This window comes from Andrographis paniculata, unplaced genomic scaffold (assembly GCF_009805555.1).
Source record: "Andrographis paniculata isolate CXL003 unplaced genomic scaffold, ASM980555v1 Contig59END, whole genome shotgun sequence".
NCBI classification, from domain to species: Eukaryota; Viridiplantae; Streptophyta; class Magnoliopsida; order Lamiales; family Acanthaceae; genus Andrographis; species Andrographis paniculata.
This window is the reverse complement of record NW_026137594.1, coordinates 3,469,827-3,487,862: the sequence shown is the minus strand read 5'-3', so window position 1 is coordinate 3,487,862 and position 18,036 is coordinate 3,469,827. Positions and strand designations below refer to the sequence as shown.

The 18,036-nt window shown below is 35.9% G+C and overlaps 4 protein-coding genes across 11 annotated transcripts; 2 read left to right on the top strand and 2 right to left on the bottom strand.

Moving 5' to 3' along the window:
* The first annotated feature begins 932 nt into the window (after window positions 1-932).
* Window positions 933-4,767, top strand: LOC127258182 (uncharacterized). 3 transcript variants are annotated; one of them, XM_051284915.1, is made up of 4 exons: window positions 933-1,082; window positions 1,156-1,201; window positions 1,409-1,557; window positions 2,496-4,767. In XM_051284915.1, exon 4 carries the CDS (start codon window positions 2,533-2,535, stop codon window positions 4,633-4,635), a length of 2,103 nt encoding a protein of 700 aa, XP_051140872.1. In that variant the 5' UTR covers window positions 933-1,082; window positions 1,156-1,201; window positions 1,409-1,557; window positions 2,496-2,532; the 3' UTR covers window positions 4,636-4,767. The 3 variants fall into 3 exon arrangements, with proteins under 3 accessions (XP_051140872.1, XP_051140873.1, XP_051140870.1); XM_051284916.1 differs by lacking the exon at window positions 1,409-1,557; XM_051284913.1 differs by having other exon boundaries at window positions 933-1,201.
* Window positions 4,768-5,384: 617 nt separating this feature from the next.
* On the top strand, window positions 5,385-15,714 carry LOC127257949 (pentatricopeptide repeat-containing protein At3g29290). The gene is made up of 3 exons (XM_051284542.1): window positions 5,385-7,321; window positions 7,390-7,547; window positions 15,563-15,714. The coding sequence occupies exons 1-3, from the start codon at window positions 5,666-5,668 to the stop codon at window positions 15,567-15,569; spliced, it is 1,821 nt and encodes a 606-aa protein (XP_051140499.1). The 5' UTR covers window positions 5,385-5,665; the 3' UTR covers window positions 15,570-15,714.
* Window positions 8,171-10,177, bottom strand: LOC127257952 (membrane-anchored ubiquitin-fold protein 2). 4 transcript variants are annotated; one of them, XM_051284545.1, is made up of 4 exons: window positions 10,026-10,177; window positions 9,049-9,306; window positions 8,631-8,792; window positions 8,171-8,235 (listed from the first exon to the last, which is right to left on the bottom strand). In XM_051284545.1, the coding sequence occupies exons 2-4, from the start codon at window positions 9,179-9,181 to the stop codon at window positions 8,180-8,182; spliced, it is 351 nt and encodes a 116-aa protein (XP_051140502.1). In that variant the 5' UTR covers window positions 9,182-9,306; window positions 10,026-10,177; the 3' UTR covers window positions 8,171-8,179. The 4 variants fall into 4 exon arrangements, with proteins under 4 accessions (XP_051140502.1, XP_051140504.1, XP_051140506.1 ...); XM_051284547.1 differs by lacking the exon at window positions 10,026-10,177 and adding an exon at window positions 9,735-9,979; XM_051284549.1 differs by lacking the exon at window positions 10,026-10,177 and adding an exon at window positions 9,735-9,939 and having other exon boundaries at window positions 8,631-8,789.
* On the bottom strand, window positions 11,597-17,347 carry LOC127257950 (probable galacturonosyltransferase 14). Of its 3 annotated transcripts, XR_007840192.1 has the most exons (7): window positions 16,626-17,347; window positions 15,285-15,340; window positions 15,018-15,173; window positions 13,632-14,222; window positions 12,854-13,156; window positions 12,149-12,589; window positions 11,597-12,036 (listed from the first exon to the last, which is right to left on the bottom strand). XR_007840192.1 is itself a non-coding variant. In XM_051284543.1 (6 exons), exons 1-6 carry the CDS (start codon window positions 16,852-16,854, stop codon window positions 12,308-12,310), a joined length of 1,617 nt encoding a protein of 538 aa, XP_051140500.1. In that variant the 5' UTR covers window positions 16,855-17,347; the 3' UTR covers window positions 11,597-12,307. The 3 variants fall into 3 exon arrangements, 2 of the variants coding, with proteins under 2 accessions (XP_051140500.1, XP_051140501.1); XM_051284543.1 differs by having other exon boundaries at window positions 11,597-12,589; XM_051284544.1 differs by lacking the exon at window positions 15,285-15,340 and having other exon boundaries at window positions 11,597-12,589; window positions 16,626-16,746.
* Between the last annotated feature and the right edge of the window lie 689 nt (window positions 17,348-18,036).

The following is an 18,036-nucleotide window of genomic DNA, read 5'->3' as shown; positions in this document are numbered from 1 at the left end:
AACAATCTTATTAATCAAATTAAATTATAAGTACATGTACAAAATATTATTATGGGTTACCAAATATTACCTAAATACAAATTTTATTACTATATTATTATAAAATTTAATTTCAATTTCTTTATTATTCAATTATTGTAATTCTCTGTAAAGATACATTTTATTTTACAAAACTTTACGTTGAAACTATTATTTAAATAAAAAAACTCATATTTCAAAAGAATACAATACTACTTTAGATTGATTGTGTGTATTTGATTCCATTTTTCATTTTCTTGATTACTAATAATAATATTCAATTTCAATTTCGTATCAAAATTTGCATTTAACTTTCCATTTTTACGAATTTGGATCGGCACGCATTTTAATATAACAACATCAATAATAATAATAATAATAATAATAATAATAATAATAATAGTAGTATATGCTGCTAAATGATTTACAGTACTATAATACTTTTTTCCGTAGATAATTTGTTATATTTTTAAATATAATTATATATTTTAATTATATTTTAAAATTAAAAATTTAATTTATTTTAATAATCTTAATATTAATTTATAATTATTTTTATTATATCATAATTATTTTTATTAATACATGTTTTAATTACTTGTGTCCAATTAAAATAGATAAATTAACTGGGAGAGAGAATAATATTTAAATATGTTTACTATTATTTTTAATTTGAAATTAATAATAAATATATTTTATATAATGCTTTCCATTTATAACAAAATGCATATTATGGATAAAATTTTGCTAACTTTAGCAAAATATCTAATAATTAAATATAAGTCAGTTTCGCAATAAATCTAATTCGGCGGATAAAAATAAATGCGCATTAATTAAATAATTAATTAGTGGGAAAGCATAAATGAAAATTGAATAGGGGCAATATAAAAAATGTTGTATTTGTTCATCGATCGCCATGTTTTCTCTGACTGAGCTCTGTCTCTCAAACTCTCACCGAAACTGCAACGCATGATCGATCACCGTCTCAATGTCAACCGGACTCGATCAATTTTTGACGGAAAAAAGGCGGTTGTGTTGATGGCAACGCATGCATATGATTTTTTGTAAGTGTTGATTTAATTGGATTGGATTGGATGGATTGGATTAGCTCTGAATTGGATTCGATTTTTCTCGAAGCTTTTGCGGAAAAGCAGTGTGGAACAAAAGGAGAAAAGGAAGGAAGGTACACGTTTTTATTGGGGACTGTTTTGATTTTTTTTTTTTCGAAAATGCATTCAGTGTTTCGAGGTCGGTCGTTTTCATGTGAATTGTGGGGGCAATCTCATGTGTCTATTCTAGGTATTCGTTGAGAGGTCATGTTGTGATTCTGCGCCATTGTTTTCTGTTTTTGCGTCGGTTTTAAGCTATGCTTTTCTTCGATTTGGGGCAGATGGTGATGATTCTGTGGGTGCACTTCTGGTGATTTGAATTGCTTGTTCTGCAAGTCTTCTGTGAGGATTTTGGCAATCGCCTTTCGGTGAATTATCCCCTCGCTATTAATTTGATTTCATTTGATTTTAGTCCTCCAGGAGAAACAAGGTATTGATTGTTCCGATAACTGATAATTCTCATCTGCGGTTTTGATTTCGAATTCAATGTTGTTTTTGCACTGTCTTCTTGCTGTTTCTTGTGATTGAATCTTATAGGAACCCTAACAACTTTTACACACTGTTTTTAGAATGCTTTTTCTATGATTGAATCAATTTAAACTTTTTGTTTGGTATATTTGAATCTTCTCTGTGGTTGTTCTTTATCCTGTCCAGAAGGTCCATTGTTGATCAAAACTAGTTTTGCATATTGAAATTGTGCATACAGTGATTATGGATTTAGAGATCTTTTTGCATATTTTTGGTAATACTTTCTACATGCTGCAACTATAATTTTGTTATGCTGATAAATTGTGAAAGTCAAGAAGAAAAAAGCAATAATTTGGTGACCAGTTCGATTATACGGCAACTGGATGTACAATTGGGCCACGGATATCAATAAATACTTGATGTATTCTTTGAAAATTTTCAAATTTATCCCAAAAATACTTGGGAAAATATCTAGCTTGAATCGTAGATGAGTTTGACTCTAATCGAACTAGGTCACCAAATTATAGTTTTTATTTTTGTAGGTTTTTATCATGATTTTCACAATTTCTCAACAGTGTATATATATGGGCATGATTTGGATCCATTCGTTGTATTATTTACAAATGCATTGTGTCGGAGCTTCGATCTTTCAAGTTACTGACCTGTGTATCTCACCATGATAATCTTGTTTTTTGTTCATCTGTCTTTTGGTAATGCCAAAGTGTAGATTTTTGATGTAGCTATCTGTATCCAGTGCTTTAAAAATTTACATCCTTTTCGGTGTTACTGGCAATGTTGCTTCTTAAAATAAAGTTCATGTCATCGCCTTATGGAGCTGTAGCATTGTTCGTAGTATATAATCCTTAAGCACATTGTGACAAAGGGCTTATCTTTTGGCAGGAATTACAATCTTGATATTCTTTCGAGGGTAATTTGAATGTCTGGAGAAGGTTTTGATTCGCCGGTAACTCCAGAAAAACTTAAATTGGAGAGAAGGAACATAAATAACATTGCTGCTGAGAAATCAGTTCCTCCGAGCCATGGAAGCAGCAGCAGTGCTCGTGCCTTTCACCACAAAACCTCGAATGGCTCTTCCGGCGCAATGAGATATTCTTCTGCTGGAAAGTCTGATTCCTTCAGTAGCAACCAAAATGTGATGTCCCGTTACCTCAGAGCTTCAACCGGATCTTGCCATGATTTCTGCAAACATGGAACTAGACATGAATCGGAGGATCCGGTTAGGACACCATGGCGAAGGAGATGTGCAATGACAACAACATTGCTTGTTGAGCAGAGTTCATTGCAGACGATGGACTCTGATGGGGACAAGAATTTAAAGGCATTTAGTCGTAAGACAGCCTCGAATGCTAGAGCTCGATCACCGTATCTGAAAACCTCTTCCGAAACAAAATCTCCTTCGCCAAAATCAACGATGTCTTTGGATAGGGGACAGGTTGTTAAGCACAAGGCTTCAACCAGATCTGCAAGTGATCTTCGAAAACCCAGAGCATCCTCGGAAGAGAACACTTCATCTTCGAGGCCAAATCAGACGAATTCCCCGAAAAACAAGCCGTCATCTACTAAGGAAGGCTCTTCACAAGATCCCCATGAAATGATCAAAAGTGTGTCGTATCCATCTGAGGCGAATGCGAGTCAAGGATTGGGGAAGAAAACAAGCCGGCATTCTTCTCTGAAATCAAGTCATCCGAAACCATCATTTGCTTCGAAAAAGTCGGATATCATTCGCGGGAAAGAGAGCAAACACGGCGACGCTGAAACAGGTCGAAATAAGGATGAACGGAAAGCATCTGGAACAAAAATATTGGTATCTTTGGGTAGTTCTTCATCCCCTAATCTTTCTGTTGATAATACTGCAAGCAGTAGATCAAGGAAAGCTGGAAACTTGAAATCGGCATCTTCTCCAAATGTCTGTAATATCGTTGGCGGGGATCACAGTAACACTCCTGATGGCGAGAAGGCGTCAGAAAATAATATCTTCGATGATTCAATGCCAGATGATCTTTACACTGAATCACGGTCTCATGCCGAGTCCCCATCTTTGCTATCGCCCGAAGAAGATAAAAAGGAGATTGAATATCATGATGGCGAAGAAGAAAACAAAGAGATCTTCGAGAAGGACGAGTCTCTAGTGATTTCCACCGCGCAGGCTGTCCCCATAGACAATGCTGTTTCGACATGTTCGTCTCCATTGTCAACCGAATCACAGTCTCGGCCAGAGTCGTCATCTTCATCTTTATCGCCTTGCGAAGAAAACAAAGAGGTTAAGCATATCGATGATGAAGCAGGCGAATCCATCATCAACAATGGCGAGTCACTAGAGATTGAAAAAATACAGCCGGTCCTGGATCTGCCTACTGTTTCATCGTCGCCGGAATCGTCATCTCATGCAGAATCATCGTCTCCGTCCCCACACGAAGAAGAAATCAAAGAGATCGATTACCTCGAAGACGAACTACATGAATACATCTCCGAAAATGACGACTCCCCATCCTCACCTTCATCTTTGTCGTCTCACGACGACGACGAAGATAACGACGAGATTGAGTATGGCAACGGTAACAACGAAGCTGCAACCAAAGAAGATGATCTCAAGAAGACATTCAGAAAGAGCGGCGGCGCTGCGATTTCCGACGACAATCATCGATCTCCTCCGGTGAAGTTAAAGTTCAAACCGGGGAGGATCGTAGACGTCCAGTCGGATAACAACGTTCCCCGGAGACTCAAATTCAGGAGGGCGAAAGACATCGGAGCGGAGCATCGAAAGGACAGGGCTAGAACGACGAGAAAGAGCGGAGGTTCCGGCGGCGACGTCACTGCTGCGGGAGATGAATCGTCGCAGAAGGTCGTGTTGAAACACCAAGACGTAAACGACAAGAAAGAATCGCCGGTGTTGCTGCTGAACAATGTGATCGAGGAGACGGCGAGCAAGCTCGTCGAAAGCCGGAAGAGTAAGGTTAAAGCACTGGTAGGAGCTTTCGAAACGGTCATCTCCCTCCATGAGACCAAACCTTCATCGTAAGCTAAGTAAGCTGAGTTATATAACAATAATGGAAATTGCAGAGACAGAGAGAGAGGTGAAGGTTGTTCTATCATGTATGTTATGTGATAAGAAGGAAGTTGCAAAAGCTCGTGTTGATCTTGCATGGTTTAATTGTTCTTCTCACGTTTGATGATTGCTGATGGTGACACCAACAAGAATCTGACATATATTTATATTTTAAGTTGAATTTAAATATTTAAATACTTAAAAAAATTGTTATTGTTACACATGAAATACATATTGACATTGCTTCCGAAACATACTCAAAAATATGTTTGAATCCTTGGATCGGGCGGGTTCAAATTTGGATCGGGTGAAACTTGCCCCGTACCCGAACCTTTTTTAAACTTTCGGAGTCGGGTCTGGATTATGGAAGAAGAGCTTCGGGCGAGTCGGGTCGGATCTGTTTGTTAGGGTGTGTTTGTTTGAGGGATTTTTTTGGATTTCCACTATTCATCCTATTTTTTTTCCCCAAACATATCAAATCAAACACCTATTTTTTATTTTTTATATTATACTAAAAATCAATTTTACATTCAAAACATCACATCAATACCTATTTATATCACATCATACAACTATTCAAATTCAAAATTTTTTATATTCAAATCCCAATCCAAAATCCAAACCCCCAAACAAACACACCCTAATATTCAAGGACCTGGTGTTTCGGGTTAAACTAAAACGACGTCGTTAGTTTTTATAGTTGTTATAATTTTATCTTCTCCTGTGAGATATTTGTTGTGTGTGTTCATTTTTCCCACCACGGTTTCAGTTGGTTTGCTCTCATGGTTCCTTCTCCCGAAAAGGAAGCGGATTATGTTCTCTTGGCCTGATTTCTTCGCCGAGTTGCTTGGATATGGAATTTGTCTGCAGCTTACTTGAGGTACAGTTCTTTATTTTGATCTTCTGAAGAGTTGTTTCTAGGAATTGGATTATTGAGCGTTGCTTGCTTCAGTAAAGAGGACTGAGTATCTGGACTCTTGTATTTTCCGCTTTTGTGTTGGATATGATAATGGTGGAGGTTCTGAGAAATCCTCCAGCATGTTCTGCTTCCACGTACTTGAGTAACCGTCAAGCCTCCTCGCATCACTGTTCAATAAGGCGTGATTTTGGAATTCATTTTCAATGTATTGGTTGTTCTTCTGTTTCTTATTGCTGGAACCTGAGATTTAAGCCGCATTTTTCCAAAATTCATGTCGGTAGAGTGGTTGCTTTAGCTGAGAGGTCAAGGTGCGACACACGGCCAGGATCTGGTGAACAGAGGATTCAAGAAACATTTTTAATGTGCAAGTCCGTAGAAATTGATAATTCGTTTCTAAAACCTAATGCGGTTGCGAGTCTAGGGTTTGATTTGTTTTGTGAAGGGGAAAGAGTCAGTGAGAATTACCCACAGCAGATATTGCCGCCATGGAGTAGTTTGCCTGATCAAGAATTGGAAGATCAAAATCATGCCGAGAGTGATTCAAGGAATCCTGCGAAAATCAATGATGAGGCTGAGAATGAGATGTATTACTTGGAGGAGAGGAATGAGGAGATATTATCAAAGAGGATTTTGAAGCTCAGTCGAACAAATAAAGTGAGAAGTGCATTAGCATTGCATAGGTCAATGGTGTCTTCCGGTCTGCTCCCTAATTCACATGCTTGTAATTCACTTATTTCCTCTCTCTTGAGGAGTGGAAAACTAGATGTTGCTATGGAAATATTTCAGCTTGTAAAGTCAAGGGAGATCATCACTGGCCACACTTACAGCTTGATTTTAAAAGCAGTTGCCAATGCTTGGGGTAGTGATAAGGCGTTGAGTATATTTGAGGAAGCCAAAAAGGACAATAAAACTGAGGCTTGTTTGGATACACTTGTTTACAGCACAATGATAGCTATATTTAGTAAAGAAAACAATTGGGTTCAGGCAGAGAGAATGTGGAGGGGCTTGCAAAAAAGTGGCCATGTGGGCACCCTGGTCACATACCGAATTTTAGTTTGCACGTTTGTTCGATGTGGTCAGAATGAACTGGCTCTGGATGCATATCATGAGATGATTCAAAATGGGTTAACTCCCAGTGATGATGCTATGGAAGCAATTATTGGAGCTTGTACAAGGGAGGGTAAGTGGGATATAGCACTCAACATCCTGCAGAGTTTCTTATATAGCAATATGAAGCCCAGTCTAACAGCTTGTAATGCTTTGATCAATTCTCTTGGAAAAGCATCTCAGGTTGAGCTTGCATTTAATGTCTATGGTCTTGTAAAGGCATTAGGGCACACTCCCGATGCATACACCTGGAATGCACTCCTTGGTGCATTGAACAGGGCAAATCAACACGATGAAGCTCTTCTTCTCTTTGAGCACATCAGAAAAGAGCATGGCTCCATCTTGAATCTGCATATATACAACACTTGCTTGATGTCTTGCAAGAAGCTTGGATTATGGGACCGTGCTATGCAACTACTGTGGGAGATGGAAGCTTCTGGGTTTCATGTTTCTATTACATCGTATAATCTTGTTATTGCAGCTTGTGAGTCTGCAAGGAAGCCCAAGATTGCGTTGCAAGTTTATGATCACATGGTTCTGAAGAATAAGTTGCCTGACATATTTACTCAGATGTCATTAATACGAGGTTGTATTTGGGGATCCCTTTGGAATGAAATGGAGGAAATTCTTAACGTGAGTCTTGAGATTCTTTTCAGTTGCTTTGTTAGATCTGTGATTAATTCATTCGAGATATTTCGCAGGTGGCACCCAATGGATCAGTATATAATGCTGCTATTCAGGGCTTGTGCTTGAGGAGAAAGACGGATTTGGCGAGAAAACTGTACACGAGAATGCGGGAGATTGGCCTGAAACCTGATGGCAAAACGAGGGCTTTAATGCTGCAAAGTCTACCCAAAAGGTAATCAAATTCAAAACATATCACAGCTTTATGTGCTTCAAATTTTACCATCCAAGAAATGCTGTTATATTGCCCGATACTGTATGTGATGTTCATATTTAAAACGTCTTTTAAACATTTATAATACCAATAAATCTGATTCAATCTTCAAGGGCTCAAATTAAGCTTAGTTGATGAGATTAAAAAAATATATATTGGAAATAATGAAGCTTATATAGAATTATAGATGATGGCTGAAGCAAACGAATCTTGATATATAATCGATCAACCACTATGTATAACAGACTTTCAATAAATAGAAATGTCTAGCATCAACACACTGTTTTAAATGAACTCTGTAGTTTGGCATCTTTCAAGCATGTAATCGATTATTCTCTGAGATATTTCATGAATATTATTACATGCTTGTTCTCTTGCCTTGCCTAAGCTTCATATTATGTTTGATCAAGCCTCAGCATGTTTCCAATTGCTTTGTCTGAACATAACTAGTCTGACTTTAACTCTCCCCAGAAACTGTGCAGAAAATCTGAAAAGATAGGAGTGGGGAATAAGTTAGTTTAACACGAGCAAATCTAAACAAACAACCATCAATAGGAACTGCTAACCTGGAACTAGTATATGTCTCGTGTCTCTTATAGTATGGTACATAAGCATTTGTTCTGCTTAGGATCACTTGCCAATTTTATTTCTGTTAAGTAATGATCAGTACACTTCAATGAGAAGAAAAATAAGTGGAAAAAAAGAGCTAAGGCAGTGAACACAGATATAACCAGACACTCACTAGTTAGACAAACACGACATTGATATCTTAGAGATCTGAATCTATAGTTTTGGTCTCCTAAGTGAATCCTTTGATTATTTTGGTCCTTTTTAATTGAACCCTATATAGATTATTGAAATAGTTTAATATCTCATTCGCCATCACTCTTAACAATTCTATAGCTGCACGCGACAGTCACAGTGAATGTCACGTCACGTGCAAAATAGTAAGGAATGTCATTTTATGGGATGAAAATTAATTTTTTCTCAAAACTTTACATATCAGTCTTCTGTGAATAGATAGATAAACAGGTTAAACCTTACCCTTTTCCGTAGGTGGTTGAACAACAACATGCATAGTTGTAACTCCCGGAACATCACCTAACGGGCTCCTACATTCCCCGACAGTCCTATTGTTCTCTAGTATTCTTCCTGCACTGATTAACTTGATGTCCTTAACTGTTCGCGGACCATTTTCTTTCTCTGCTTAAGAATAGGCGAAAACTCTGTTTAGCATTTAGCAACATAGGCAATCGAAAACATGAACATAAAGTCACAGACAAAGAAGAACCTAGCGCGAAACCGAGATTTTATTTTCAGGAAACCTCTAGGACAGCCTAGGCTCTAATATCAGATAACACAATTAGTACAAATTACATTTACTTAAATCACAAAAAGTGATCACTTATCTGAAATAAAAGCTTTAGAGTAAGAATAACCAAACTATGAAGATTCAAAGAACCTTTAGGCCACTGAGCTATGATATTCTCCTTCAAGGTAGCCACACTAGTAGCAGCAGGGAAGTTTCTTGGGCCGATATCGGATCCATCGGTCAATCTAAACTTGATTTCCAGCTGATCTTGCCCTCCCAACATCTTCAAAAAACTCGAAAACGACTGCCCTTTTCTTACACTCGTTCAGACCAAGAATTCCTCCACACTAAGTTGTCTTTAGATGTTAGGATTCAATCAGAGAGCCAGCCCTTCTTTTTTCTGTGCATCTGAAAGTATATATGGTTTTAGAATTAATGGAGCACAAGTTGGCTGAGATGAGATGCCCACAAACATCCAAAGGAATAAATACAGCAGATTATGATTAGGGTTATCTGGAGCATCTGATGTACAATACAATTTATTTTATTATTAGTATTAAATGGATTGGAGAGAATTTTATGCATATTGGGAAGTGAGGCACTGCTAGAAAACACAACAAATAAAGGCTTCCCAATCCAATCCTATGGAAGCCCTGTAGCAAGGAATCTGAAAGATGGGGTGGGTGGGGGAGGGGGGGTTGGATATGTATATATATATATGTGTGTGTATAGATATAGATATAGATACAGATGATGATCTACTGTAACTCCACTATGGCACAAAGGGATACTGAAAGAGAAGCCAATTAAAGAAAAGTGTGATGCAGGAATCTCACCAGCTCTTCTTCTTCTGCCCTGCCCTGCCCAGCCCAGAATAATAATTCTTCTCAGAGTGGCTCTTAGCCATTGATTAACTACACACACATACACGTGTGTGTGTGTGTGCATAGATTGATGGATTGAGAGATGATATTTCTCTCTCTATCTCTCAATCAATCAACTAATAATAAAAAGTCAAACCCCACAAATGGAATCAAGAACAGACAATAATATAATAATGATTATCAAAATGATTTCCAATCTTCCCTTTTCACCTACTGTGTGTGATTGAAAGGTACCAAAATTACCTGATCTGGAGTTTCTTCTGCTTCTTCTTTTTGAAGTGGTTGTATGTTGTTTCAATAAGAAGCACCAAAAGAGAGCCCAAGTGGATGTAAAAGGGAGGAAGTGCACAATCAATATAAACCAAATGCTCAAGTAATTACTTTATTTAGGCCCAGCAATTGAAAATTGGGAAACCAAAAGCTCAGTGATTATTATTATAATTATTATAGTCGATAAACTTTTGGTTTGGTCTGCCAAACTTCTACGGGGAAATATCCATTGAAAGCCACTTTTGTTTGGGTCTGGATTTTGAGTTGATATTTGATTAGTAAAAATTTTGAATTAAAATAGTTGTATGATCGTAATATAAATAAATAGTGATGTGATGTTTTAAATGTAAAATTTATTTTTAGTATAATATAAAATAAAAATTAAGTGTTTGATTTGATTTTTTTTTTTTTAAAAAAAAATGATGAATAGTGAAAATTTTGGACAATCGTCCAAACAAACATATTATTAGCCACCGCTTACTAAGTCGATTGTAGCTTCTTCGAGATTTGTAAATTGCTGAGATTAGCCAAATGGCAAATTATTTAGCCTCTGGAATATACATACATAATTAGAGCTATGGACGGACTGTGGATCAGATTCGTTATTAAAATAAAGAAATGAGATGGAATCAAAACATATCAGTCGCAGTGGCAGTTATTAAATTAAGATATAGTAAGTAGTATTTTCAAAGGGAACAAATTATTTCATGTATATATTTTAGGCTTATCGCATCATTAAGCCTATAATGGAGCAGAGGAATCGTTTACCCTAAAAAAGCAGCAGCAAAGATGATGAACCACCTTAAACCATTTCTTTCTAGATACTCCCTCAGCTCCGCTTACGGTGTCACCTTTTTATTTCTATCTATCTCATTTATTATCATTTTTTTTTTCCGAAAAAATATTATACATTTTAATTTTAATTTTAAAATTTTAAAATTAATTTTTTTCAATTTTAATTACACTAATTAGTTATTTTTATTTTAATTTAAAATTATTTTTATTAAATAATAATTATTTTCACTAAATACCTAAGCTGAGGAGTAGTAAAATACATGTTATAATAGGGGATCGATGCAATGAATTGAATTTTTCCTACAAATGGTATATGTTAGCATTATGAATTTCAATAACAACTGTTGAACGCAATAATATTTTTTTTAAATAAAATAATATATATTTTTTTATATGAAATCATAGAAATTACATAGTAAGAAAATAAATAATTAAATAATTAAACGCAAGTATCTGAGTTTGTTTGCCTAATAATATTCCATTGACATTTAATATAATTCATAATCAGCACAATATATATTATTATTTCACCAGAAACAAAAAATTAAATTGAAAATATTATTTTTATATTATCAATTTTTTTTATCTCTCAAATTTAAAAACTAAACAAACACACCCTTTGTTTGCAAATTTTATAATTTTCTTTATTAAAAATATCATATCAAAAACAATGTTTAAAATCAGATTATTATATAAAAATGTTTTTATTTAAAATCTACCTTTTGCGAAAAAAGAAGGCAAATTCACAATTTAAAAATAATTATTTAACCTAAAACATATATCCCATGAATGTAATATGTATCAGTATATGGTATATACATGCATACACACATGAATGAATGATAGACCGACCTCTGCATAAGCTGTAAATGTTATACCATCAGGAAAGGAATGCATATATGTATGTGAATGTGAATGTGAATGTGAACTGCTCCATAACTCAATTTAGAAGAAGAATGCCAATTGGCAACACAAAACCAAAAATGAGGGAGGGATAAAAGCACCAAAGTCTCAATAGAAGAAAATGGTAAGTAAAAGAATTTAATCTCCACAGCCAATGTGGCTTAAAGACCTTTAACTGTTTTCCGGGATATTTTCTTTCATGTACTAAAACAAGCATTCCCGAGTTTTAGTACACGATGATGTTACTCTTAGGAGCACCAAGGTAGAGTCGAGAAGCACGCTCAACCTGTGAGGTCAGAAAATAATCAACAAATGAACTGAAAGAATGAATCTCAAAATACCAATTGCCCAAGCCTGTCTGTTTGAATCCTCTTTCTTCGAAAATGGGACACTTATACCTTGCCATCGAGGGTGTTTTCTTTGATATGGTATGCTCTTTAAATTCCCTGTTTCTTCACGAAATACTGACAAAAGTAATACAGCCTGTAAGGACGGAATCGAAATGTTTTCATCTTTTGTCCCATAGTTTCTCCGGATAGTGCCTTGTTGGTTTATTTCTACTCCAAGATGTGGCAATTCCTTACGAAATCATTAGAGTAGTTAACGTACTTGGTCCAGAATGGCCGGAGATGTTCAAATCCAATCTCCAGCCAAGGTTTTGATTGGCCGTTGTAGTGAATTACGGCAGCCCTTTTCACATGCTCAATGTTGGTATTACTCTGATAGCCCAACCCGAGCATGTGCCACGAGGGTTCAATTGTATGAACATGACCCTTAAATGCAATCAAGGCCGGAGGAAGAGTTCCGAGTTTCCATAATGTGAGATTTGACTTTAGATTCTGCAACAAAATGACTAACCCATGGTAAGAGTAGTTATAATACTGAAAACTACCAAATCATGTTGAGAGTGCCAAATATAAATGATATTTGAATAAGAAAAAATTTATCAAATGAACAAACTAGCTATTAGCTAATGCTTCAATTGCATAGGGTCATGTTGTCAGGAAACTCTTAGAAGACTGCCAAAATATAACCCTATGATATTTGAATAAGAGAGCACGTTTATATTAGACATGATATTAGAGAACAACAATTTACCGTACCTCCTTAAGCCAAGAGTGATAAGTATCTGTGATATTTGTCTTTCTCCAAGCTTGTAAATCAAAAATATTCATGCCATACGCCCACGCACATTGATCGGGATTCAAGTTGTTTGCAATAAGTGGGTGCGAGAAATTGAAATAGTTCCTAAATCGCTTAGACATAACCCACTTGTCTTCACCCTTACAAGTTTCAACAGCTCCATTAACTTTTCCATTAAGATCAATGTCCCATAGAGGAGACAGATCTCGCTGAATCACTACATCATCGTCTAAGAAAACCACTTTGTCAAGGTTTGGGAATAGCTGCAAAGAATGACAATATTATTCTCAACATTGAGCATAATTAAATAAATTCCATGCCAGCTATAATTAATAAAACTATTTGGCAAGCAACTATACACTAAAGCACAGATCAATCCAATGCTTTCTCTAACTCATAAAATTCAAATTATTTGATAAATATATATATATATATATATCAGCAGAAAAACTGACTGTTAACTATTGAGCATGGTGAAACACATTGGTTCGATCTAAATGCCTAGGCATCACATCAAGGATTGTATCAAGGGCAACAAGGGAAGAAAATTCCTATCAATTTAGTACATCCTAGTATTGGGGCTTTTCTAGTTAAGGTCCGACAAGGGTTAAAAATGAAAAACCTAGCACCGTATGCATAATGTGGGCTTGCAACAATGACAAATGAATTATGACCATCTAGCAGTAACATAAATTTGTATAGAAAGTCAGATGAGCATTTTCAATAGTAAGTGATTACCTCTGGAAGATATATGCGGAGATGGTTCAGCAAGGAGATATATTTGGGACTCCTGGCCTGTAATTTGGAGGCAAAGGTTCGCGGTGTTGTATCAGTAAGATTAGCCCCAGCAATATGATTTCCATGGTAGTAATTCCTGATTTCGTTGTGGCTCTCAACAGCTTCAAGAACTGGGACATTCTCTCTTGTTAACCAATCAAATTGATGCACACCTTTAACCTCAACTATAGCAGGATGTGGAGGATTTAGAGCAAACCAAGCATGCATACCGGCATAAGTTTTCTTGTCAGTAATGACATGGAAAACAATCTTTTCAGGGGATACAGATGACTGCACTACAGATGAGACAACAACCGAAGCAGCAAGAATGTTGTCAGTTGAAACTACAAAGTGATGGTAGGAGTTATCTGAGAGCAAATGAAGTAACTCCGGGGAAGGTAACTGCTTCCGCGCATGAGCATTCGAAGAATATTCATCAGTCAACCTCAATGAAAGGCAGTGAATGCTTTTAGGGATGGAACTAGCTGCAAAATGCTTATTCATCAACTCAGAGAACTTTGATTCCCTGATTTCCCTCTCGGAATTCTCCATCTGTTACAGGAAAATATTAAGTTTTCTGTGGGATAATTAAAGGGGGGATATAACTCACTTTAAAGAATTGCAAGAATGAAAAAGATCAATATAGGGCATCTGATGAGTGATAAATGTAGAATTTTAGAAAGAAACATTTTAATTAAGATTTAAATATGCGGACGAATACTTCTCAAAAGAAGAATCTTCAATATAAAAGCATTCAAGAAACATAGCCTGCCAGAGGTCAGATAATAAACTTTCCATGCACACATCCATTGGCAGCATCAAAATTTGCAAAGGAAAACCTAAAATATCACCCATTAAAAATTTTGTTGTTCGTCTCATGAAATGGCATGTGAGAAAAAATAATAATAATAAAATAAACATATGTATTTCTTTCCTTGCAACATCAAATGCCATTAAAGTCTTTCACATGCATATCATCATGAATTAGGCCAGAAAGTTGGAAAAAAGAAAAAAAAAAAAACAAGAAAATACTATGATCTCATTTTAATCAGTTGATTTAAATCAATATATGCAGTTGCTGCATAAAATCAAAAAGCTTATTAAAAGAAAAAGGAAATAGTACACAATGGTGAGTAAGATTTTGCTAAGAAAAGATTATGAAGTTTAGCCAAGCTTAAGATACTTTTGCAATTTATTATTTGAATAAGTTTAGGAATGAGTAATACTGCTCACAAGCAAGCCGTATACTTGTCAGGAGGGGGTAAAAAAGCACACAAAAACAGGTGTACCAATATAGAAATAAATTATGTATGGAGATAGAAAAAGCCAGGGAACACAAACACATACCATTCCTTTCAAAATTAAAGCAAACTCCTTGGCACTGTATTTGTTATTTTTCATTTCAGCAACAAGCTGATTAAAAGATTCTGGGAGCTTTAGACCATCGGGGACTCTCTCTGAGTTCACTTGATTCATGATCTTAACAAAGTCCTTCACCAGCCTCTGTCATTGGGCAAAAATTTAGCATGTTAAGGCATTCTCAGAAGAAGAAATGACCTCAACAGAATATTAAGAACGTAATCTGACGCAGGAATTTTAGATCTAATAACTTACTCCAGAATCACTTGTTCTACCAAGAAATTTTGGCCCAAGCCTTCTTCCTAAGCAATCTGTAAAGAAGTGGGGAAATGCTTCAGTAAATGACCTAGAGCATTTTCATCCAATTGTTATCATGCAACTCAATTTGGCTGGAATTCACAGCAGTTAATAGAACTGCTTTGCTAGTTGCTACAACTAAATTTAATTATCCAGTCAATTATCTTCATTAGATTTTCACCGCATCTTAAGCAATGTAGCTTTGATATAATAGCAATGCTAGCATGAAAATGCAGGAACTAGCGAAAGGAACTGAGAAGGAGCAAATTGTCTTACTGTTCACAGCAGCAAAAATAGCTTGGATGAAGAACAGTGTATAATTAGCTAGGTAAACATTTATAAACTTGGAATAATCACATTAATCAGCGTTTATTCTTCATTCCCTGAGGGGCAAATTCCCATGCACATATGCTTGAAAAAGTCTAGATTTGGAGTTGTAAAGTGAGGGCAGAACAGATAAATGCACAACAGTTCAGCTTGTTAACAGCAAAATTGCCACACAAGAGGGTAATTATGTGAATTGACAAATTGACAAAACATTGAGACAAGAAAATTTTGAATGAAAGATTCTATTACAGAAAACCAAGTCCAAATTCCTAATCCTGATCACTTACAAAGATTTACATCAAAAAGTTCTATGAAAACAACCCAAAGCATTACATTTATTTGCATGGATGTAACTCGAATGAGAGGGCACTACCCTACTTGCTCCTCTTCTCGACGGGTTACTCACTATGACTAAAACACTAGATCAAGCTCACACCTATTCATGTCAAAATCTACTCCTAATGGTCAGTTCTATTTTTCGTTATCAAGGGCCATTACCGGACGACGTACCTTACACCGAACTACCTTACACACGTCTTTTTTTCGGGGGTCTACAGCCATTATGTGGCATAGGGGTTACATCTCGTATAAAAGTTAATAGTATACCACTTCGACAAATAGCTCGATTTGGCTTGGTAGTTCCCCGTCGGTTCTGTACAAAGCAGGTTGACGACCTTACAAAAGCCCTAAAGACCCAATCCCTCGGCCCTGGCCCGTGCTAAGCCTCAGGGGCACAAGTTTTTTTTAAGTCTTTTCTCACGGAAGTTCATTTCAGTTCAGTTGCGAAATAAGATCCAACACCAACCAACCTAACTTGATGAATCAGGAACAAATAGACTTCCATAACAGAATTTATACATTCATGCACATAAACACGTGCAGAGGCCACACATAAAATCAACATCTAAGTGAACAAAATTGAACAACAACAACAACAGTGGCAAAAGGAGGTAAGAAAGACAGTAAAATTACCTATTGAGGAACACTTGTTGACGCCTTCTAGAGTGACAAGGGCGGTGAGAATGAATACAAATGGCAACAGAAATGCAAGAATCAGAATGGAGTGGAAGAGCGTGCGATACGAAATGTGACGTGCAGCAACCTTGATCTTCATCAAATCCGCGCCTCCATTTCCATTTCCTCCACTGCCACTTGATATCGTTATACTTCTCATGCTAGGTGAGAAATGCACCTGCATCATCCTCCCCAATCACTATCCCCTTTTCACTTTCTTGCAATTCCACGAACCTTATTACTTTTCCTACACACGTCCTGAAAATTCTCCCAAAATCAACACCGCGCTCCTGAACATCAGATCCGCCGCATCAGATATTCAACAAAACTTAATCTCTCCCTCGCTAGATTCGGAAAATTTCAGCAACCAAAGAATAAGGAAAAACATAAAACAAAAAAAAAAGGACTACAAAATCTAGGGTTTCAGATCGTTCCACGGAATCCAGTTACAGCTCGCATAAATGAATGACTAAATAAACTAATCGAGATAACACTAATACATCGAATTCAAAATTATTGCGAATGAATAATCCCTGAGTGACGGCAAATTCCGCTGCCGTCTCCGGTGTGCGTATGATGCGACGGTTTCTCTCTCTGGATCGGCCGTCGGAATGCGCAGAGAGAGAAACTGGCGATTGCTTTATTTCGGGATGCTTATATTATGATCATCGTTCAGCGAATCATGGAAAAATAGTTAAACTAATAATAATAATAATAATAAATTTTGACCATGAATGTATATGTATCTATTTTTTCGTTTTTTTTTTTATATTATAATATAAAATTTCCAAGACTCGACCCAAATATATATAGTTGGATCCAACCCTCACCCGAATGTATATGATTGGACCCGATACCGAGTTGGACTCGATTATATTTGGACTTGATCACACCTGAAACCCGACCCAAAACAACAGATATAAAAATATCTTTTACAAATAGACTCGAAGACAAATCGGAACATTGACATGTATTAAATTTATATATTTTATTGTGAAAAGTAGAAATATAATGTTTTTTTTTGGAAAGAAACACACCCATATTTACTTGAAGATGTATATTTTTTTATCAAATTTTATAATATTTTTATTGTTTATTAATTTGATTTGTTTTAAATATAAATCAAATATATATTTTCTATTTTTATATCATATTAAAAATTAATAATACATTGCTGATAACTGTTAGCTGGTTATATTAGCTGATTCGATTAGCTGTTTGTATTAAAATGTTTGGTAAAATAACAGTTTGATATTAGTTGTTTATACGTAAAAATGACAATTGAGGACATTTCTATTTTATTTTTGTTTATAATATATTCAATTATGTTCTTTTGAGTCTAGAATGTTTAAAAAAATTTGTTATTAGT